The 23,026-nt window shown below is 50.1% G+C and overlaps 1 protein-coding gene across 1 annotated transcript in view; it reads left to right on the top strand.

Moving 5' to 3' along the window:
• Positions 1 to 22,543, top strand: part of LOC311198050 (ATPase MORC2-like) — a 61,095-nt gene extending 38,552 nt beyond the window's left edge. Inside the window, exons 11-26 of the mRNA XM_084271931.1 lie at positions 2,184 to 2,266; positions 3,106 to 3,191; positions 6,807 to 6,947; positions 7,461 to 7,615; positions 7,739 to 7,867; positions 9,323 to 9,428; positions 14,254 to 14,386; positions 14,713 to 14,787; positions 15,486 to 15,860; positions 16,243 to 16,386; positions 16,479 to 16,533; positions 17,586 to 17,727; positions 18,242 to 18,433; positions 18,529 to 18,622; positions 19,806 to 19,994; positions 20,788 to 22,543. Coding sequence (XP_084128057.1) covers positions 2,184 to 2,266; positions 3,106 to 3,191; positions 6,807 to 6,947; positions 7,461 to 7,615; positions 7,739 to 7,867; positions 9,323 to 9,428; positions 14,254 to 14,386; positions 14,713 to 14,787; positions 15,486 to 15,860; positions 16,243 to 16,386; positions 16,479 to 16,533; positions 17,586 to 17,727; positions 18,242 to 18,433; positions 18,529 to 18,622; positions 19,806 to 19,994; positions 20,788 to 20,856 — 2,168 coding nt within the window. The 3' untranslated portion in view covers positions 20,857 to 22,543. The remainder of the gene's footprint in view (positions 1 to 2,183; positions 2,267 to 3,105; positions 3,192 to 6,806; positions 6,948 to 7,460; positions 7,616 to 7,738; positions 7,868 to 9,322; positions 9,429 to 14,253; positions 14,387 to 14,712; positions 14,788 to 15,485; positions 15,861 to 16,242; positions 16,387 to 16,478; positions 16,534 to 17,585; positions 17,728 to 18,241; positions 18,434 to 18,528; positions 18,623 to 19,805; positions 19,995 to 20,787) is intronic.
• Positions 22,544 to 23,026: the final 483 nt, after the last annotated feature.

Below are 23,026 nucleotides of genomic sequence, written 5' to 3'. Positions count from 1 at the left end.
GCTTGTGGTGGTTTAGCCCTGGGTGGAGGCCAGATCCCACCAAAGTCACTCCATCTCTCCCCTTGTCAGCTGAACAGGGAGAAAATACCTATTGAGAGGCTGAGGAGTGGAGCTAAGGACAGGGAGAGATCATTCTGCAGTCAGTGTCATGGGCAGAACAGACTCAGCACAGAATAAAGGACAGAAAACTCTCTAATTGATGCCCCTGCCCTGCACCCCCAGTGCCACCAGAGTCGGGGGATGAGAAGTGGGGCCAGATCTCAAAGCAGCTCCCCCCACCCCTCCCTTCTCAGCAGACTGCACTTTAGTCAGGGTTTCGCTCCCTTCTTCCCCCCACTGTGGCACAGGGAGGGGCAGGGACTGGGGCAATGGGGGTTTGGGTCAGTTCCTCACCAGATGTTTTCCTCACCCCCTTCCCCTGCTGCACCCTGGGGTCCCACCCACAGCAGACAGTCCTCCAGGAGCTTCTCCAGCGGGAGTCCTTTCCCACGGGGCTTCAGCTCTTCCCCAGCTGCCCCAGCGTGGGGCACTGCTCTGGCTGCAGTCAGCAACCACAGAGTGTCTCTCAGTCCTTCAGGCCCAGACTGCTCCAGCCTGGTCCCCCACGGGGTCACCAGCCCCCCCAGCAAACCTGCTCCGGTCTGGGTCTCTCTCTCTCTCCTCTCTGTGTCTCTGTCTCTCCCCACGGGCTGCAGGTGCTGGCAGGGCCTTGCCCCAACCTGGGTCACAGCAGCTCCTCTCTGTCTCCCTCCACATGTAGCCAAGTTTGGTGCTTTCAGGTGACAACTGCAGCTCAAACTTTCCTCACCCAAGAAGGGCTTTAGCTGCTGGGCCATGTTTACCCCCATGTACCTCATGGCCTGGGGAACAGAGGAAGATGACATACTCAGCTGGTTTGTAGAATGGTGGGCTGGTTTGGGTGGGAAGGGACCTCAAAGACCACTGGGTTCCAACCCCCTGCCATGGGCAGGGACACCCCCACCAGCCCAGGGTCCCCAAGCCCCATTCAACCTGGCCTTGAACCCTGCCAGGTGTCCAGGGACAGCCACAGCTTCTCTGGGCATCCTGTGCCAGGGCCTCTCCACCCTCCCTGGCAAGGATTTCTGTCTCCCATCTGCTCTCCAGCTGCCCTCCTACAGCTGATGGCCATTCCCTTTGGCCTGTCCCTCCCTGCTCTTGTTGCCCACCACCCTCCAGCTTTCCTGGAGCCCCTCGAGGGACTGGAAGAGGCTTAAAGGTCTCCCCAGAGCTTTGTCAGCTGCAGGCTGAAGCCCCCCAGCTCTCTCAGCCTGTCTCCAGAGCAGAGGTGTTCCAGCCTTCAGACCATCTCCATGGCCTCCTCTGGACTCACTCCAACAGGTCCCTGTAGTTCTTTTACAGCTGTGAGCAGAAGAAGCTTCTGATCTGAAAGGGGAATGTGAGCAGGGTGTAGCCAATGTGCTTTTGGATGCAGATGGTGCAAGGCATATGGTGCAGTTTTACCAAAGCAACTTTGGAATTTTAGGAAGGAATTTCCTCACTGAAAATGGAATTTATTGAATGAGTCTTGAGCAGTGTGAGGGTGATGGATACCTACTGCAAGGCAGCCTTACTGGTAGTCTGGGAGAGAGTAAATTGGGGAATGTCTTTTAAGTGTGGAAGGGACAGGTGTAGTGGTGGGTTTCCAGATGTAGTGGTGGGTTTCCAGAACACTATCCTGTGTTTTGTGAGTTGTCTTTTTCCAGGCAAAATTTATCAGTTATCAAAGATCAAAACATTCCTGAGAGTAGTCCTTTACCTTCATCTCTGCAATTGCCTCTCTGTGACCCCTTTTCAAACCTGAACTCAGCCTTTGTTTTGTGAGAACCTTTCCCTGCCTTTTATGCTTCTGGGGAGAAGAGTCTGGGCCACTTGTGTCCTTATTCTTGGGATGCCCTTGCTAACTTCCTCGTGGATCCTTCCTTTGGAGACTCTTTTGTAGGGTCTAGTGCTGCTGTGCCCACGTTCACTGAGACCTCTGAGCAAGTTCAAGGTCCTATGCCAGTGGTGCCCCTCATGCAGAAGGTTTTACCCTGTACCTTTCTGTGTTACCTTTTCCCCATGGACCTGGCAGTTCAGCAAAGGCTGTCTGACAGTTGATCTCCTTGTGTTTGGTCTTGGGATGCTCTCTGTGTGCTGAATGATACTTTTCCCTTCTGTTCCAGCGGACGAGAAGGCTCGCGAGGCGGAGAGCAAAGCCCGTGCCCTGGAGCTGCGCCTGGGAGGGGACCTCACCAGGGAGTCCAGGGTGAGCCTGCAGCTCTGGCAGCACATCACACGTTAGGCACTGAGCCCTGGCTCTGGGGTGGTGCTGGCTGGGCAGCTAAGCAGGTGTCTTCAGTTGGCACTGAAGTGCAGCAGCGTTGAGGCGTCTCTGCATCACCACTGGATGCCCATCAACATCCACATGTGGTTTCCAGCCAAAGTGGGAAGCATGTTGACATTCCCCTGCCCACAACTTCCAATATCTCCTGAGTGGGAAGGCACCCCCAGCCCCCAGGCACTTCACTGTGCAGCAGCCTCTGCAGAAGAGCCCAGGGAACAGGCAGGATTTGAACAGAAGTGAAATTGGGTGCTTTTTGGCTGTTTCTCTTTCATGCCTAGGCAGCTGGCTCTGAAGCATTGGAGGCTGTTTGCTTCCTCCCAGCAGTGCTGTTGCTCTTTGACAGGGGCAAGGCTGAGACCCAGCCCACTGCTGGGTTGGAGGAGGGCAGGTGGGGTCACCAGGCCATGTCAGCAGGTGACACCAGCTTAAAATACTGTACTTTGTATTAGTACCTAATGGAAACAGCAGTATCCATGCACCCTGGCTGTTTCCCTGTGCCTCCATTACCCTCTGGTTACAGTTACCTTGTCTACATGTAACTAAACATCTATTTTCTTCCAACCAACCTTGTAGATGCTCAGGCAGCCCAGCAGCCAGTGCTGCCCTAAACATAAAGGCATGCAGAAAGTCACCCTCAGCTGTTGAGGAATTCTTTACATGTAAAACCTTTCTGAGCTCTTCAAGGGGGGGAGAAAACCAGCGAGGTGAGTGAATGTGCTGCCTTTCCCAGCAGCAGCTCACTGTGCAGTGCCTGTTTGCAGGTGACACTACGTCAAGTGCAGAACACGGCGATCACCATGCGCCGGGAGGCGGACGTCAAGAAGAGGATCAAGGATGCCAAGCAGCGGTGAGTGCAGGGGGGGCTCAAATGCAGTGGCTCTGATTTCCCAGGCTCTTCCCTCCATGGGCTCAGGGGTCTCTCCTACTGTGCTTGTGTGGTGGAGAGAGCAGCTCAGATCAAAGCTCTGAGCCCTGTGTCCATCGTCTGTGGCCAGTGCGGTGGCTTCTGCTGGTTCCTTCTTACTTGCTGGGAGACACCTTTTGCTGTGGCTGGTTTGCTCTTGGGGCCTGTCAGCTTGTCAGGCTTCTTCTAGCTTTTTGTGTTGCTTTTTTCACTCCTTTGCTTTCCAGCTGTAGGTGAGATTCAAACAAATGTTAGCAAGTGACAATGACATACAGACTGTGTGAGCAGAGGAGCAGGAGGGGAGTCAGCTTGTTAAAGGGCAGAGACTGGCAGGACAAGGGGGATGGAGTGAAGCTGGAGGAGAGAAGGGTGAGATGAGATCTTAGGTCTTTGCAGAGAGAGTGGTGAGGGGCTGGAACAGGCTGCCCAGAGAGGGGGTGGGTGCCCCATCCCTGGGGGTGTTCAAGGCCAGGTTGGATGGGGCCCTGGGCAGCCTTGTGTAGTTCCAGGCCTGGAGGTTGGTGTCCCTGCCTGTGGCAGGAGGTTGGAGCTCTGTGATCCTTGGGGTCCCTCCCAACCTAGACCAGTCTATGATTCTATGTCATGGCTTTTAGAGTTCCAGAGATGTTCTCTAAAAGCTTCCTGAGTTCTGTTGTAGCCAGTAATGTGAAATCCCAAGGCATTGTTGTAACTTACTCCTGGTTGCAATTAACTTTGCTAGTGATGTGCTCACAGGAATATTTCATTCTTTGCAAATTTGTCATATGCATTTCACACATCAAGTCATCACCAGAAACAAACGTTCTTCAAAGCAGTGCTGAGTCTTGGAAGGTTAGGGATTTGTATGTACCAGTTCTCTGTTCCCACCTGGGGGTTTTGCATGCTGCTTTACATGGCTGCTTAGGTCAGAACTTTCCCAGACTTCTTGCCAGAGATACATCTAATGTATCTTAAGATACTACAAATAAATAAATACAAAGTTAATTTAGAAGTGCCAGAGTTGTGATCTGAAGAATGCAGGAGCTCTTGGGAGAAGCTGGTTCATTCTGCTTCCCTGTGCTTTTCCATGGACAGTTTTTCTTTTCATTTATGGTTTGACAACAGTGCACAAGGTAAAATTTTGTGACTGGTCTTCTGGCCTTCCTGGCAGTGGGAAAAACACTTTTTCTTTTAAAAACAGCTGAACAGCCACAAAGAACTCCAACAATACAAAGTTTTTGGTAACAGCTTCTCTGTGCCCTTTATTGACTAGTTGGAAAGGAGAGATTCCAGGTCTTCTGGAGCAGTTCTTTCTGTTTAAATCTAAGGTTTGTAAGCCATCTGGTGTAGAAGGATACCCCCATTGTAGATACAGTCAGATTTCAAATATGTGATGATGAGAAAAATAGATGTATGGGACAGCCAACACACAGCCACCCAAGGGCAGAGGACAAGGTCTGTTGCCTCGATCTCTGTGTGGACATGGCCACTTGTGCTCCTGGGCAGGGGAATGGCTTTCCCTGCATCCCTGTGCTCATCACCAGTAATCAGACACAGTGCAGAGGGCCAGGCTCTTCCAAAAGCATCTACTTGATGCAGAAAACAGAAGAAACTCCTGAAAATGTGAATAAAAGGAAATCTTTGTACGAAACAACTTCTGTAGCTTCTCAGGGTTTGAGTTACAGAGAATGTCCTGGGCCAGTTTGCTGCTATTTCTCTGTTGCTCAGCACTTGAATGAAAGAACTGTGAAGTGCTGGAACAGGCTGCCCAGAGAAGTAGTAGATTCCCCATCCCTGGAGGTGTTCAAGGCCAGGTTGGATGGGGCCCTGGGCAACCTTGTGTAGCTCCAGGCCTGTGGCAGGGGGGTTGGAGCTCTGTGATCCTTGGGGTCCCTTCCAACCCAGACCATTCTATGATTCTATGAACTTCTTTCTGTTTCCCAAAGCCTGTTTACAGTTAGGTCATAAATCCAGTGGATAGGACAGATACTAAAGTCCTAGGAATAAAATCCTGGGGGGCTGGATTTCCCTTGCTTTGGAGGATGGTTGACTCTCCTGTTGGATAAAGATGAGATGCCCTTCCTGCTCTGTAGATGAGTGCCCCTTGTTACTTGACCTTTAAGGTTCTAGATCTTTTTCCAGATGTTAGAAAAAGAAAGTTAACCCCAAGTTGAGTGTTTCACTGCACCTGCTCATGCTCTCAAATCCACCTGGATGAGCTGAGGCCAAAGGGCTGACAGTCTCACCCAGTTTCTGTGTTGGCAGAAAAACACTTTCCATTGATTTTGGCAAAGGTTTAGGTTTAAAGTTATTTAAAACTACCATTCCAGATGTTTTCCTCGTCACTTGTTTTAGTCCTGGTTTTAAAGGAAGGTGCACTGCAGGGTACTGAAACATCTGTGCAGGGGGAGGATGGTTTCAAACAGAAAGCAAACATGAAATGAATCTATTTCAGGGGGTTATTTTGAGCTGTGTGACTGTTAAGTCAGACTTGACTCTTCTATCTGCAGATTATTATTGTGCAGTGCTCATGCATGCACAGCTTGGGTTCTTTTCAAAGCTGCTATCAGTAGACAGCCAACAGATCATTTTAAAGAATTCCACTATCTTCAACTATCTCACTTAGGGAGAAGTCAAATTTCTAATTGGGATAAAGCAATTAAGTGCTAAGAATTTGATGGGGGGGGGGAAGAATAAGGGAGGTCAAAAATGAAAGGGATTGGTATGGCAGTGGTACAGCCTGTGCTTTGCAGTTTGTTTTGATACCTTCAGCCTGAACCTGAGGGTCCTTATTCTGAGAAGTCCTCAGGGTGGATCTCCTGGGAGCTGTGGAACCTTCTTGATTTAGTCTGTTGAAGAGCAATAATTCTGTCTGAGGGACACAATTTGATTTATAATGCAAAGAGATCTCAGTCTCCTGAGGCTTTCTGTACCTCAGGAGATACAATTGATGGTAATCAAAGATTCAGAAATCCATATGTGCTCCAAAACATAGTTGAGACCAATTTCTGTTGGAGTCTCCTGCTGCTCAGATAAAGCAGAAATGGTACAAATCCAGGAAAAAAAAGTTCTGCCTGGGCTGTGTGTTGTATTTTCAAGCTTTTGAACTTGTAATTGGTGAGAACTTTCCCAGAATATGACTATCAAGACTGTAATTTTGCATCAAAAAAATGAATTCCCATAGCTTACCTTGCATAGGGAAATACATGTGGAGAACACAAAGTGAAATAGCATTGGAGAGGACCAGTCTGCACCCAATGATACTTCCAGAAAACCAGTTACCTGTCACTTTTTTGAACAAGCAGAGCTGAAATAAAAAGCAGAATTCATTCCTGAAGGAGAAAATACATCCAAATTAATATTTACCTTATCTGAACAGATACTGTCCAGCCTAAACTGGTGCTTGTATTGCAAAGTTGGGGTGTTGTTTCATGTGACATGCATTCAGCAGATGCTCCTGTTTTTTCAGCACTAGCAGACTCCAGGACAGCTGTGAGTAAACCTGTGATGCTCCAAGGTGCTGGATGGTAATTAGCTTTATTCTCACCATCTCTGGGGTTCACCTTCACTCTCTCCCAGGGCACTGAAGGAACCCAAAGAGCTGAGCTTTATCTTTGGTGTGAATATTGAGCGGCGGGAGCTGGATGGGATGTTCATCTACAACTGCAGCCGACTGATCAAGATGTATGAGAAGGTGGGCCCACAGCTGGAGGGTGGCATGTGAGTTCCCAGAGACTTCTCAGCAATCTTTTCCCTTAAGCCTGGTGTGTTCCTGCATCTCTCTTAGGTTATGCTCGTTCTGCAGTAATCATCCTTCACAAGCACGAGGCTTGACTTGTCAGCCTGTAGTTTGCATTATGAAAAGTAAGTTGTATTTTAATATTGCTGAAGATTTCCCTGGTTTCCTGCCAGAGGCTGGTCCACACAGGCTGTGGTAATCTCTGCAGCAGCCCAAGGCTCTTGTGCTCAGTGATGGTATTTGGGGCTGACTGGTAGCAATCCTGCATCGTTCTGGGGACAGGGGGAGAATAGGTTTGGACTGTAAATACAAACACTGGAGCCCAGCTGGCTTTTTGTCTGCCAGCTTGAGGGATTTAGAGGTGATAAATTAACCCCAGTCCTGCTGCAGGAATGGATGGCTTGACAAGGGTGGGGAACCTGCTCTTTTCAGTGTTGTTTCTCTGAGGGACCTGGTAGTGCACTGATGCTTGTGACTGTGTATCCCTCTTCCAGGGCGTGTGGTGGAGTGGTAGGTGTGGTGGATGTACCCTATTTAGTTCTGGAGCCAACCCATAATAAACAGGACTTTGCTGATGCCAAAGAGTATCGACACTTGCTGAAGGCCATGGGAGACCATCTGGCTCAGTATTGGAAAGATGTTGCTATAGGTATGAAGCAATTCCCAGGGGCTGGAAGGGGAAACTTTGGAGGCCAGAGGGCAGCCCAGAGTGTGGGCAATGGGTTTGGTGGTCATGGCTCCATACTGACTGGGGGGTTTGTTTATTTTCCAGCCCAGAGAGGTATCATCAAGTTCTGGGATGAATTTGGTTATTTGTCAGCAAACTGGAACCAGCCTCCATCGAGTGAACTGCGGTACAAGCGCCGAAGAGCCATGGAGATCCCTACCACCATTCAGTGTGGTGTGTCTGCTCTCCCTGGGCAAGGGGGGAGGGACTCCTAGCTGCCAGTGAGGACCAGCTTAGGAGATTTGAGAAGAGCTTTACCATCATTATCACCTTCTAGGGCTTCTCTTCTTCTGTGAGCTGCTCTGCACTTGATGGTACCTTTAGACCACTTGACATAAGGTTCCTTTCCTGTGTGGAGTACTAACTGGTTTGTTCTTCAGGTGCCCTTATAGCATGGGGCAGGTGTGGCCAGCAGCAGTGGTGAGAATGGACTTAGAGATGTCATAGGAACTGGAATTGGCTAAAGCCACCCATCCCATCTTCCCTGTAGGCAATGGGAAGTGGCCACCTAACGTGTTCTGATGTGCTGGCCATGTGTGAGCACACAAGGGACCTGTTTACAGGTGACTCCCAAGTTCAATGCAAGTTCTCTTCCATGCACCTCTGAACAGCTCTGGCTGAGACCCTACAGGTGTAAGGGAGATTTCAACACAGCTGTTTTATCTCAGAGTAGAGGCACACCAAACTCCCTCCACCTCATTTTCCACACAGGACTCGGAGAGGTGGATGGAGTGAGGAGTGGGAGGCCAGTGGTGTGGAATTACTTTGTTAGGCTCTGCTGCCTTGACAGTTTTATCAGTCCTTTCAAAATCCCTCCCAAAGAGGAGAGGCTTTCCTGTCATTCTTCTTGTCCTTTGCTGTCGATGTCCTTCCAGAGCCTGATTTACTGCATTTTCTTTGCAAAACTTGGGGGTTTTTTTAAGCTGTTGATGTCCAGGTAGGCCAGCAATACTCTGGAAGCCAAATCTGTCTTCCTGGTTCATCTAAAACTTATTAAATGATCATAAATGTGGGGTTTTTTTAGTGGATAAATCTCTGACATGTTTTGTGTTCATATCAGTAAGACATAGCCTGGCTTCTGAGGTGAGCAGTGATTTCAGGACAGACTGGCTGTTCAGTTTGATCTGTACCTGCTGTCCTTGCAGCAACAAGTGTGACTCTGGCCTTGGTTGATGTCAGGCATCATCAGATTTTTATGTGAGGTTGTTCAGCCTGGAGAAGACAGGGCTCTGGGGAGGTTTTATAGCAGCCTTCCAGTACCTGAAGGGGGCCTACAAGAAAGCTGGGGAGGGGCTTTTTAGAATGGAATGTAATGATAGGATGAGAGGGAACTTGATGATCTTTAAGGTCCCTTCCAGCCCTAACCATTCTGTGATTCTGTGGATGTCCTGTTATGAGATTTGAGGTCTTCTCCAATCACTTTATGATGGTGAAGCAAGATTTGCCTCACTATATCCTGTGTCTCTCTCTTTTTTTTTCCCCTTTGGGCATTAGTGCTGGTATCATTGGATGTACTTTGGAAATTGGTGTGGTCCATGGGCATTAAATGAGCTTGAGAATCACTATGGAAAAAAATGGTACTATGCCTCAGGCTGCATGTTTGTGACTTGCAAAGTCTTTGTCTCGCAGATTTGTGTCTGAAGTGGCGAACGCTCCCGTTCCAGCTGAGTTCAGTGGAGAAGAACTACCCTGACAGCTGGGTGTGCTCTATGAACCCTGATCCTGAGCAGAACAGGTAAGAGTCAGTTAACATCAAGACTTCTCCACAGCATACCTTCCCTGCACATTGGGGTTTTTTTCTGGTCAGCTGTTCTTTGAGAGCAATTGGAGGGATGGGCAGTAACCCTGTACCTTTCAGAGCTGCTCATGGGCTGTGAAACAGCTGTGGTGAGGTGTGTGTTTGGAGCTGACACACTGCTGGGCAGTTGTGCAATACCCCAACTGCAGAGTGTGCAAAGCCCTGTCCCTGGGGAGGGACAGCCTCAGGCACCCCTGTGGGCTGTTTGGCTTGGGGGTGCAATACCTGCAGGACAGCACAGAGGGGGGGGGCACCCACCCCCTCTCTGGGCAGTCTGTTCCAGCCCCTCACCACTCTCTCTGGAAAGAACTTCCCACCGATATCTAATCTAAACCTTCCTTCCATTAGTTTTAATCAGGATTTGGTGAAATAAAGTTTCTTCTTTGGTTTTTCTGCACTGCCACTGGGAACATGACTTCAGCCTGAGTTTATGCTCACCAGTTTCAGTGCAGGTAGCACAGGCAGCAATTGAAGAACAGCCAGCACAGGCTAGAAGTAGGGTGTTGTCAGTAGGGTCTTTGCAGTTGTCTTTATTGCTGCTATAGCTCCAACCCAGGAGATGCACAAATGGCAGCAACACCTCTGAGTTGCAGTGAGCCCAAGAGGGACATTTTGCACCCTTGAGGGAACAACACAGGAATTAATTTCAGTGATGTGTTTCACAGTTCCCAAATTTAGGTCCAATCTAGTCATTTCTTTGAATGAGGACAGTGGCTGCTGCAGGCTGCTGCTTCTCCAGGGAGAGACAGCACTAGGAGCTGATGCCTGTCTCTGTAGTATAAAGAGGGATGCTGCTCAGCCTTAATTCAGGTGCCTTGCCTCACAGAGAAAGGAAATGAATCCAGGTGGTAACTTCTAATTGCAATAAAAATTTCAACATCTGTGCCTGAAGAGGCTACAGAGAAGTGTTGGTGCTGCTGCTTGGGAAGTTTGGACTTCCTGGCTTCTTCCTTTTTGGCACTGGAAGAATACTTACACCGACTCCCCTGCTTTTCCAGCTGTTTGGGTGTGGAGCTGCAAGGAGTTGGGGGTGTGCTGAGGATGCTCTGCACTGCTGGGGCAGGGCCAAAGCTGTAGGAGAGGCAGCCACACCTCCATCCCCTGGGTGGAAGCAGTAGTGAGGCCGGCCACTCTCCATCTTCCCAGGTGCCTCCTGCCTAGAGGCACCCACAGCTTTGCCTACACCCCCAGACCTGTCTCCAGTAGTCAGGCAGGGCTCACCAGTCCCTCCAGTAGTCAGCTCCTGTGGGCTTGCCCTTAGGCAACCCCTCCCCTTGCTCCCTCGCTGGCCCAACACGTGCTGTGAATCTCACATCTGACACTCACAATACTCCAGACAGTAAAGTCCCCATTAGATTCAGCCCTCTTTTCACATCCAGGTGCACACCTGGACTCACTGCAGCTGGTGGCATATAGGCCTGTGCAGCCAGTGGTCCTGCTCCAGCTGCTGACACTCAGACCCCCCCACACACACACCAAGGAGAGGGTTAGAAGCAGAGTGTTCTACAAAGACCAGTGTAGTGACCAGCCAACTCTATGTACAACTGGCCCTTTTTAGCCTTTTACTTCTCTGGTTTTTGTTTCTCCCCAAATCATCTCAGTCCCTTCCTGTACCTGCTTTACGTTCCTCCCATCAGTCCAAAAGGTCCTTTGGAGAGCCACTCCCATTGACTTGACATTAGGGCTGAGGCTGGCTTGAAACAGCCCTGGCAAGAGTCCCAGTGGGGTATCTGTTCCTCTAAGTACCTAACTTGAATTCCTTGAGCTGCCTTTGGGTCTCTGGGCTTGTGGGAATTGCCTTGGATGTGCTGTGGTGGCTCCTGGGATGGCCTGAGGGTAGCCAGGGAAGGGTGTTTCTCAGGTTCCCTCATTCACTGTTTTCTCTGTGTTCTTTTGTGCCTGTGCAGATGGTCTTTTTTATCATGTCACCTAACAGGAACTTCATTTACTAATGGAAGAATTTAAATGTTCTGCTTGTAATACCTTGAAAATTTGGAGGCATTTGGCTGTGTTTTATGTGAGAACATGTTGGGACATTGGTTGGAGTGAGCTAGAGCCCCTCCACAGTGTGGCACATGCACCATGTCATCCCACATCCCTGGCAGGGTGGTGGGAAACGGCAGGTGAGGTGCTTTGGACAGGGAATCCAAACTTCTGGTCATTTCAGTGTCTTCACATGGGATCTCAGGAGTGTTGCTCTGGGAGAACAAATAACTCAGGGGTGTTTTTGGATTGAGTAGGCTCATATGCACTTTCCAGCAGTGAGTGCAGTTGTGTCCTTTTAGAGAAGGCAAAAGGTTTGCCACAGAAGTGGCACTGGCACTTCTCTGGTGTGGTTGGTAGAAAGCAGGGCTTCCTTGCAGTCCCTGTCCTTCCACATGCTATACTACCTGATGTTTCTTGCTGTGTCCTTGTGACAGCGTTTGGATACCTTCATCTCTGTGTCATGACCACATGGCCCAGGTATTTGTACTGGCTGAAGGAAGACTGAGGGTTTGGGAAGCACTGCTGTTGCCACCATGTCTGGGAGACCTCAAGCCAGTGTTCTGTGAGGGTCTGTGCAGAACCATACAGCCAAGGTGAAAATGAAACACTGGCAGAGCTGGTGTTCAGACACTTTCCTGGCATCAGAAGACCATGTGATGGTTTTGTCTGCCTGCATTGTGTCTGTTGTTGGCACTGAGCTGCTCCCCATCCTTCTGATTTGCTCACCACCCCAGGTTCTGCTGGTGGCATGTTGTCCTGGGTCACAGGAGCTGAATGCCCTTCTCCACCTCTGTCATGTAAAGCAGTCATCCCTTCCAGGGCTGGTTTATGTTGGGCTCAGCACTATGTGGCACCACACAGAGAAGGCAACACGTCTGTCACACCCCAGTGTGAGGCTCCCATTCCTGCCTTTCCCTGCCTGAAACCCACTTGGGTCCTAAAAGGCATTTACCATGCCAGAAACACCAGCTGAAGATGACTTTCTGGCTCAGGTGTCCTTGAGCATCACGGATGACTTGGTGCCTGTTCTGACTCCAAGGTGATTCCTTTCTTCTGACTTGCCCCAGTGATGGAGTCTCTGGGTTTGGATGGCACCAGGAGTCTTATTTCTCTCCTGTCAGCAGAACTCAGGGTGCTTTCATGCTCCCTTGGCTGTAAGGTACAACCTAAGGATGCTTTCAGCCCCAGCCCATCAGTGGCACAGGAGGTGGCATTTCTCTGCTGGGAAACGTGCTGTGGAGCCACTTGTTCAGCTTTATCTTTGGGAATTGCAGCTGTGGTGCCAGGCAGCTCTTTTGCAGGGCTGACATCCCTTCCTAGCCAGGGAAGTGATGGCTCGTGTGACAACGCCCCAGAAGGGCTCTAGCTGGGAGGAGGCTGATGGAGAAATGCTGCTTCCTGAGCTGATCACAGGGTGTATCTCACAGATGAGTGGGTAGCCCATCAGGTGGCAGGTTCAGGATTGGAGATTTTGATGAAATCACCTCTCCTCAGGCTGTTGGAGTTGGTAACAGCTTGGCTCCAGGGCAGCACAGGAGTGGGATTCCTTCCCTGTGCAAGAGTTTTCTTGGTGCTGCTGCTTTCCTGTCTCAGTCACCCCTGGGACTTTGACCTGGTGTGTCTGTCTGTGACTGTTCTGTGACAGGAGATGAGCCTGGGAACCCTCAGTCCCCTCCTCTTCCTCTGGCCACGTTCCCAATGGCCAGTTGCTGAGCCAGAAGTTTGGAGATTTTGCCAGTCTGCTTCCATGTACTTCCTGCTTGTGTTTTCCTCCTCTCTCAAGGACTCTCCTGGGTCCTGCATCTGAGAGGACCAGTGGGGTGGGACACTCCCCACTCTTCTGTAGGCCATAAGCTGCATAGGGTGGTAAAAGCAAATAGTCAGGGCATGTTGCAGAGGAAAATGCTGTGGCCTTGGGCAGTGAGGCACAGGGCCTCTTCTGCTGGGAAGGCTCATGTAATTGCAGGCTACTGGTAATTAGCTTTCCTTTCTAACTGGAAGGGAAGTCTGTAAAAGGAAGGATAATGAAAAGACAGAAGCTGATAAGGAAAAACTGCTGCAGAAGTCTGAAGTTCAGAAGCAGCACAGAAAGCCAGTGGCAGCTGTGCCTGTGCTGTGTTTGACTTGTAGGCTCGGAGCTGGTAGTTCCCAAAGCAGAGAGCTTGGTTTGAGCCCTGCTGTGGATCCTTCAACTATACATGTGCTTCCCAAGAAGAAAACCATTGCTTTTGAGGCTGTGGAAAAGGAAGAGGTTTTTTTGCTGAGGGGTTTGAGGGAGCTGGGCTGGTTCAGCCTGGAGAAGACAAGGCTGTGGGGGGACCTCATTGCAGCCTCCCAGTCCCTGAAGGGAGCAGAGAAACAGGAGGGGAATCAGCTTGTTAAAGGGCAGAGACTGGCAGGACAAGGGGGATGGATTAAAACTAAAGGAAGGAAGGTTTAGATGAGATATTAGGGGAAGTTCTTTCCAGAGAGAGTGGTGAGGGGCTGGAACAGGCTGCCCAGAGAGGGGGTGGGTGCCCCATCCCTGGGGGTGTTCAGGGCCAGGTTGGATGGGGCCCTGGGCAACCTTGTGTAGCTCCAGGCCTGGAGGTTGGTGTCCCTGCCTGTGGCAGGGGGTTGGAGCTCTGTGACCCTTGGGGTCCCTTCCAACCCAGACTAGTCTGTGATTCTCTGATTCTGCTGCATTTGAGAAGGGATATGGAGTAGTGCTCTGTGTGTGAGGCAGCACAGGTTCTGCTGTCATTGCTGAGGTGGCTTCACGTTCCCTTCATGCTAGGTGTCAAGCTATGGAGCAGAAGCAGAAGGTACCACTGGGAACTCTGAAGAAAGACTTGAAATCACAGGAGGAAAAGCAGAAACAACTGTCAGAGAAGATCCGCCAGCAGCAGGAGAAGCTGGAAGCCTTGCAGGTGGGTCTGGAGGTCTCCAGCACAGCAGGTTTGAGTGACCTCCTGGTGGTGCCAAGTCCTGCCTGGCTCAGGCTCTAAAGCCACCTGTGCCTCTCCATGGGTAGGGCTTGTTTTAGACAAAATCAGCATCTTGGCTTGCATTGCATTCCCTGCCAGGAAAAGGGGAGAGGCTGCTCGTGTTTTGATGAAGGAATGTCTCCTGAAGGACACACAATGCACCTTGTAATTGTTGATTCTAAACTGGGAACCTGTTTGCTGGACTGGGTGCAGGCAGGCCCCAGCAGCTTTTAAAGCTGATTTTTATTGGTTTTATTATTTTTAAACAGAAAACCACTCCAGTTCGCTCTCAAGCTGACTTAAAGAAACTGCCCCTTGAAGTGACCACTCGGCCTGCTGGGGAGGTAAGTGGGTACCACCCTGGGCTCTGTCCTCTTCTGCACTTTCCTCAGCTGCTCTGAAAAGCAGTGCCCAACTCTGTCAAGCATGACACAGCCAGCTGGTCCAGGGAGGGGATTGTCCTGCTCTGCCCTGTGCTGGGGCAGCCTCACCTCCAGTCCTGGGGCAGGTTTGGGCACCACGGGACAAGAGGGACACAGAACTATTGGAGAGTGTCCAGAGGAGGGCAGTGAGGATGGGGAAGGGTCTGGAGGGGAAGGCTTATGAGGAGAGGCTGAAGTCCCTGGGTTTGTTCAGCCTGGAGAAGAGGAGGCTGAAGGGAGACCTCATCATGGTCTGTGGTGTTCTGATGAGGGGGAGTGAAGGGGCAGGTGCTGATCTCTCTCCTCTCTTTGGGGGCCAGGGACAGAACCTGAGGGAACAGCATGAAGCTGTGACAGGAGATTTAGGTTGGATGTCAGGAAGAGGTTCTGTGCTGAGAGGGGGTCAGGCACTGGCACAGGCTCCCCAGGGAAGGGGTCACAGCCCCGAGCTGGGCTGAGCTCAAGCAGCATCTGGACGATGCCCTCAGTGCCACAGTCTGACTGGGCTGGGCTGTGTGGAGCCAGGAGTGGGACTGCCATGATCCTGATGGGTCCCTTCCAGCTCAGGGTGTTCTGTGATCCTATGATTCTGTCATTCTCTGTACCCTCATTTCTTTCAGAACACCCAGTCGCAGACCCGGCCTCAGCGGCCGCGCTCTCCTCCTCTACCTGATATAATCAAGAACGCTCCCAGCAGACCACCAGCACCACCTACACCCCTGCTGAAGCCAAGCCCTGCAGCTTGGCCAAATATCAGCACTCCCAGACTGGCAAGCATACTCACCAAGGAGGAGGCCAGCACTTCCAAGATAGATCAGTACACTATGACAGCTGGAAAGTCTAACAGCACTTTAAAAAGTCTTGCCAAACCAGGTACCACGATGAAACCACCCTCTGCTGGCTCACAGAGCCCCAGAAGCTCACGTGAGACATACAGTTCAAAAGTTGCCAAGGGATCAGCACAGAAGAAATCTGCTGCTGCCAAAGGCCCACAGGTGAGACCCAATGGGATAAAAACCTTGGACTCCTTACCTGCTGTCCTGCCCAGCTTGTCTTACTCTGTCGCATGGGATTCACGCTGCAGTGTGTGCAGGACCAGGTAGCTTCTCTTCTGGGTTAAGGTACCATTGTGCATCCCTTGGGAAGGCTTGTTTGGTGGCTTCCCTCTGAAACCACACTACTTCCCCAGGAGAAGCAGCATGTGGAGTAGGGGGGTGAGTGTTTGCATGGTCATGTAGCACCTGCTGGAAAAGCTAATTCACTGTCAAATTAAATACTGGAAGCTGAGATTGATTGATTGATTTGTAAGTGGGTTTAAAAAAGGTTTTGCTTGATCCCATGCTGGAATTACAGCTGGACCTTGTTGGCTTCCAACAGGCCTCCACCGCTCGGAAGAGGACCTTGAACACCATGGAGGATGGATCTGAGGAGGAGGGGGAGCACAAGAAGGAGAAGACAAAACGGGGCAAATTTGTGGCAGTAAAAGATGAGAAGAAGGATGTTGGTGAGGTGGTGGTAGAGGTGAGAGGACACTGACTTTTCCCAGCAGAAGGTATTTGCCAAGTGTTTACGATACTGTTGGGAGGGATAAACTGAGTGCTCTCTGCTTACAGCTCACAGACAGTGCTGGGGAGGAAGAGCTGGCAGAACTGAGGAAAGCTCAGAAAGGTGAGAAGTGAATCCTTGAACTGCCCCAGGTGTCTAACACAGTGCAGAAGAACTGTTGCAGGACCAGACTCACTGGTTACATGTGTGATTTCAACAATGAGCTTTTTAAACTAAGAATGAGTCACTTTGGGTCCCAAAGCCTGAGAGAACTCTTCATTCACATGCCATGTTTTCACCAGGAACCCCATGACTGGGCAAGATGCAGTTGCTGCATGGGAAGATCTGTAACCTGAGGGCTGCATCACCTTAACAGGTGTGATGCTTGGCTGCCTGGTGTAGACTGGTGTCACGTCCACCTTTCCCAACTGAATGGATTTGGGAGCTGTGTTAGCTGGGAAGTTCTGAGCTCTGTATCCAGACCTGCTGCACTGCTGCTAGAGAAACAGGGCTGAGGGTCTCCCAGAAGAGGTTGTAGCTAGGATGGTACTGCACTTTCTGCCAGAGCAGGGCATTTCTTCAGATTGTTCCCAAGGACCTCTCTGGAAATTGACCCACTAGGAACACATGGCACATTGTCCTGGAGACCAGCCCAAGCCCATGTCAGGCAGCCAGGGGTACAGGAGAAACCTGTCTGAAAATGCCATGTCATTTAATAGATTCATAGAATGGTTTCTGTTGGAAAAGATCTTCAAGACCATCAAATCCAACAGTCTATCCAGCCTTACAAGTTCCAACACCAGACTTTGTCACCAAGTATAATACCTGCTCTTCCTTTAAGCACCTCCAGGGATGGTGACTCAACCACCTCCCTGGGCAGCCTGTTCCAGTGTTTGCCAAGCCTTTCAGTAAAGAAATTTTAACTAATACCCAACCTGATCTTCCCCTGATGCAACTTCACACTGTTTCCCCTTGTCCTGTCAGCGTTTCCTTACACCCTGTTGTTTCTGAGGAGGAGCTGAACCGTGTGCCTGTTGGTGATTGACATACCACGTGAGGGAATCCTCACAGCTTCGCTCCCCTCTGAGGGTGGCCGTTTTCCCTAGAGCTCTTGCAGAATGTGCTCTCCAGCACCTGAAGGTTTGCAAACACCCTGCCTCTCGTCCCCCTTGCAGACAAAGGGCTGCACGTGGAGGTGCGTGTGAACAGAGAGTGGTTCACGGGCCGTGTCACAGCCGTGGAGCTGGGCAAGCACGCTGTGCGCTGGAAGGTGAAGTTCGATTACGTCCCCACAGACTCCACGCCGAGGGATCGCTGGTAACTCCCTCCTGCATTCTGGGGGCTTGTTTTGCTTTCAGGAGGAGTTTGACTTCCACAGATGCTGAAGGCAAATGCGTTGGTGGCATGTCAAGAAGTGTGTGTGTGTGTGTGTGTGTGTGTGTGTGCGCGCTCAAGACTCTCCAGCTGCTTTGTAGGGAATAAGCATGATGAGTCCATGTGGTCTGCCCATGGCTCTCATGAGATGTTCCTGTGGGAAGCAATTGTTGTGTTATCTAGAGGTCTCAGGGTAGCAGCTGGATACAGGTTCTGGTGAAGCTGTCAGTTGTGTTATCTAGAGGTCTCAGCTGCTTTGTAGGGAATAAGCATGATGAGTCCATGTGGTCTGCCCATTGCTCTCATGAGATGTTCCTGTGGAAGCAACTGTTGTGTTATCTAGAGGTCTCAGAGTAGCAGCTGGATACAGGTTCTGGTGAAGCTGTCAGTGGTGTTTTGGGTATGGGCAATGTGGAAAAAGCTATCTAACTTTCCCTTAATACTTTTTTTTTTTCAGGGTAGAGAAAGGCAGTGAGGATGTGAGGTTGATGAAACCCCCCTCCCCTGAGTACCAGGCTCCAGATACACAGGAGCAAGAAGAGGAGGTTGTGGCTGCACATTCTACCTCAGACTTTGTTGGAATTGAGGTAGACACAACTGATTCCAGGAGGAGCCAAGAAAGAGTAGACTTACTAGTCCAGCTCCTTCGGTGGGTTCATTGCAGGTCTTCTGAGCTGCTGCAGGCTGGTTGCTTTAATCTTTCCAGCTCCCAGTTCTGGCTTTGTGTTCTCCTTTCCCACACAGGAATTGCTTGCGGTACTTCCTACCTCCCAATTTCCCCATCTCCAAGAACGAGTTGAGTTCCATGAGCTCGGAGGGGTTGTTGGCCTTTCCCTTGGTGAGTTCAGTATTTCCAGAAAAGGAAGTTTGGGGTGTTTTTTTCCCCACACATTCCATTCTGATGGCATCCTCTCAATGCAAGATTGTACTGCTTTTCAAAAGGTTGTTTGGCTCCTCAGCAGACTGACATAGCTGAGGAAAAACCTGATTGCCTCTGAAGCATACCTGAGCTCTTTAGACAGTTGTTGCCTGAAGATCTTTTTAATTACCATACATCTGTGTGGAAAAGCTGTTGGCTCTCACAATCCTGACTTCTTGTCCACTACTGTTGAGCTTTCACAAAAGAGAGGTGAGGTTGGAGGTTTGTAGAATTGGATGGGGGCTCTTTGTTCTGCCCCCAGCCATACACACACCTGAGCTCCAGCAGATGGAACCTGAAACAGTGGGGAGACCAAGAAGCCAACCCAGTGCCCCAGGTGAGCAGGCTGACCACCTGTGAGCCAGCTGTACACCCTGAGGCTTTTTTGGTGGCGTCTCCATTTATTTGAGCAAGGACCAGATGGGGCTGAGCCTCCCATCAGTACCTGCACCCTGGCATCAGAAGGGCCAACACAGGCTGAAATGCAGAGAAATGGTCTCTGACATAGCACAGAGGAGTAGACCTTTCCAGAAGCTATCTGTAGGTGACAAATGCTGCCTACAGATGACCAAATGACAAAAGCCACTGCTTATTTGGTAGTCTTCAAAGTGCCCCCCTCCCTCACTTGCAGTGTGTATATTGGCAGTCTCTCTCTCTGTTGATTCAGGCATCTGCTTGTGTCACATGGCCTGTTGCTCTCACAGGACACACTGGTCTTGCCTGGAGGTCTCTCCAGGTGTAGAAGGTCCTACCTGGCAGTAGTAAGCTGTGATGTCCAAATGGTCTGTGTGCTGTCAAATCTTTCTCCAGTTTAACTCTGGGGTTCAGCTTTTTGCAATGTGCTGCATCCTCAGCCTGTACTCAGGCACTTTCTATTGCAGCTCTGCTTTTGAGGGATGTGAAAACCCATGTGATTGTTGTGCTGCCTGCAGTAGGCAAACTGGAAATGTGAATGTGAGCAGGGTCCAGCACCAGGGGCAGGGTGTGCAGGGACACGGTACTGGCTGGCGGTGGTCAGTCGCACAAGCTGTGAGTGCTGGGCTTTCCTTGACACTGGGTGCTTCTTCTTAACCTGTCTTCTGTTGTGGTTTGTCTTCTACAGAAAGAGTATTTCAGACAGTATGAGGTAGGGCTGCAGAACCTGTGCAATTCCTATCAGACACGTGCTGACGCCCGGGCAAGAGCCTGTGAGGAAAACCTCCGCAACTCGGAGAGGAAGCTGAGGGAGACAGAGGAGAAGCTGCAGAAGCTGAGGACTAACATTGTGGCCCTTCTGCAGAAAGTGCAGGAGGTGGGTGAGGAAGGGCTGTGAAACCAGAGCTGCTCCAGGAACCTCCCCCAGCTTTGGGTGCAGTTTGGGCTTAGACTCTCAGAACCAGCTGAGTACACAGCTGCTGTTGCTGCCCACCTCTTGGGATCTGTGTCTTTGGGGTGATGCATGTTGACTTGCACAGATAGATCCTTCATTGCATAGACATGGTGCACAGCTTCTTGTTGTTTTCCACTTCCTGCTGTGAAACATGGGGGTACAGGAGAATTTCCACAGGTACAGGCAGAGAATTTCTTGGGCAGAAAGCTGGTGCCAGATTCTGAACCCTAGAAACCTAGACCTTTAAACAAATCATATGAAAATGTTATGAAAGCTGTTTATTATACTATTATTACATTGAAATAGGAAATGTATTTAAATAAAAGCTTTAAGCAAATACACTTTAAAAATACTTTAAATAAAATGAAGACCACCCAATGGAAAAGCAGCCAGAACCAGCTGCATGTGGAACATGCACATTTAAACCAAAAAAACCCCAATCCTAACATGGCCCTGACCAGCACAATAAATAAATCAGCCTGAGTGCACTGCTTGGCTGTCAAGTGCTGACTGATCTCCAGCCATTGTCCATCAGATTCTGACAGGGACAGCTGGTGGTGCAGATGTCAGCAGCTGGAGGGTGCTGGGAGTTGAGGCAGAAAGGCTGACCAGGGCAGGTGTTGCAGGGGCTGTTGTGCATCCTTGCACTTGTCCATTCATGCAGTGTTCTTCAAGGTTGATCTTCCCCTGGTATTTCTTGTGCCTCTGGTTTCAGGACATTGATATTAACACAGATGATGAGCTGGACGCGTATATCGAGGACCTGATCACCAAAGGAGATTGAGCAGCCTCAGCACGAGCCCTGGAGAAGTGGAGGAGCTGGTTGCTGCAGTGGGAGATGTGGATTCCTGCAGCAGAGAACTCTGGCAGCTCACCAAGGAGAGTGGTTTTCAGACAGTACTTGTGTTGGTGTACAACCTGTTGTTGTGACTTGACATGCAAAAGAGATCTGTGCTCTTGGCAGGAGGATTTTTAACACTGTAGTTCTCCAGTCTCTTCCTTTTTTTTTTTTATAAATACTTATTTTTAAAAGAAATAGGAACTGTGCCTGATCTGGAAGGGTTGCTGTGTGTAAGATCAAAGTGGGAATGTCCTTTTTGCATCTGGAGTATATTCATTTGCTAAACCTGGAAGACCAGAACATCCTGCCTAGCACGTTGTCTCAAGTATGAACATGGCAGCAATGTAAAAATCAGCCTTGAGTGCAGAAGAAGAAGTCAGGACTCAGAGTTCAGAGGTTCTGAACTTGGGCTAGAGAAAGCCAGATCAGGAATTTGAGCTGCACAGGAGGAGACCAAACCACAGTTGCTGTGTGAGCATGAGTGGAGGGGCAAAATCTCCATGACTGAGGGGTTTGGGGATTGGCACTTGGCAGTGCTGTGAGGGTCCCAGATGTGAGGTCTCTGTGAGCAGGTGGGATTGTCACCATGCTAAGTCAGAGGCTGAGGGTCCTTCAGGAAAGAAGAGCCTCCCAGGCTGCTTGCAGTGGGTTGTGATCACTGGAGGGAGACACTGGACTTCAGGTTCTTCTCTAGTGGTCACCTTACTGCTCACTTCTGCTGCTGTGTCTTTGAGACATCTTTGCAGTGGCAGAAGAACTCTGCAGACAGCTGAAAATAAAGTGCCCCTCTGTTCTGTCCTCACCCCCTCAGGTTTCTGTTGCTTTGATCAACTTACTCTTCCAGATGACTTTTTACTGAGTGCTGCAGTTTGAACCCTTTGGAGCTCTGCACTGTTGAGTTCACCTTGGACCCTGGGTCAGCAGCAAAGACAATGCCTTTCCCTCCTCCTCCCCCCTCCAAGGGCTGCACTACAGCTCCAAGCAGAGCACTGGCAACCACAGCCAAGATGATCTGGCTTGAGTTCACTGCCTGGCCAGCTTCTCAGTTCTGCCAGGACATGATGTCCACGAACTTGGTGCTTAGGAATCTGAAAGCCCCTGCAACCTGGTGGTCTGAAGAAATAAGAGTGTGAGCCAGAGCTGCCCACCTTCAGGAACACGAGATGAAATGGACCAGTGGGGTTCTTCAACAGCTGAGTAGGTTACAGATGTTTTTGCAAAACAATTTCCAAAAATTAAACATCTATTGCACAGGAAATCTTAAGCACAAGTTGTTGATAGTCCTGGAGAAACTCCCAAGTTCTACAGTCCTGCTTATTCCCTGAATTCCAGGTCCTTGTGACAGCACACAGTGAGACTGGCTGCTGTCATTCAGGGTCTGTGTGCAGACATCCTAGCATGAACAAAGGTAAGCAGCATCCCCACCCCCCTGGGCACCTTCCAGGGCAGCAGGGCAGCGTCCCTTAAATGTAGTAACAAGCTCCAACAGTATTCTTGGATTTCTTCCATGAATCAGAGGTTGTGCTAGTTGAGATGGCACACTGGTGCTTTGGGGTAAACTCATCCTTCTGTAGAAGCTGAGCTTTATATTAAGGAGGAAGAAGACATCTTTTCTGGTGGCCAGCAGAAACTAAAGAACCAGATTTCATTAAAATACAGTTCAGAGATGCTGCTGCTTGCAAGCTGTGTTTCATAACCCCTGGAGGGAACAAAATAGCTGCTTGTGTTTAGCCCCAGCCAGCAGCTGAGCACCGTGTGGCTCACACACCCCCTCCACCCACCCTTCCAGGCAGTATGGGAAGGAGAACAGGGAGCCAAAGGCAAACCTCATGGGTTGGGATAAGGACAGTTCACTGGGACAGCAGAGAGAGACCACTAACAACAGGACTTTATAGCAAAATACACAGACCTGGTGATACACAAAGGCAGCTCCTCCCCAAACCACCCCTGAGCTGCACATCCTGGAGCAGCGTGTCCCTCCCTGACCAGCCCCCTTCCTACTGAGCACGGTGTCATGGTATGGAGTAGCCTTTTGGTTAGTTGGGGTCACCTGTTCTGTTGTCCACCCCAACATCTGCTGCAAATTATCTATACCCTAGCCAAACACACCCCC

The sequence above is a fragment of the Gallinula chloropus genome (assembly GCF_964237585.1).
Source record: "Gallinula chloropus genome assembly, chromosome: 17".
Taxonomy (NCBI): domain Eukaryota; kingdom Metazoa; phylum Chordata; class Aves; order Gruiformes; family Rallidae; genus Gallinula; species Gallinula chloropus.
Note: the sequence above shows the minus strand (reverse complement) of the source record. Positions and strands in the feature narration are given on the sequence as shown.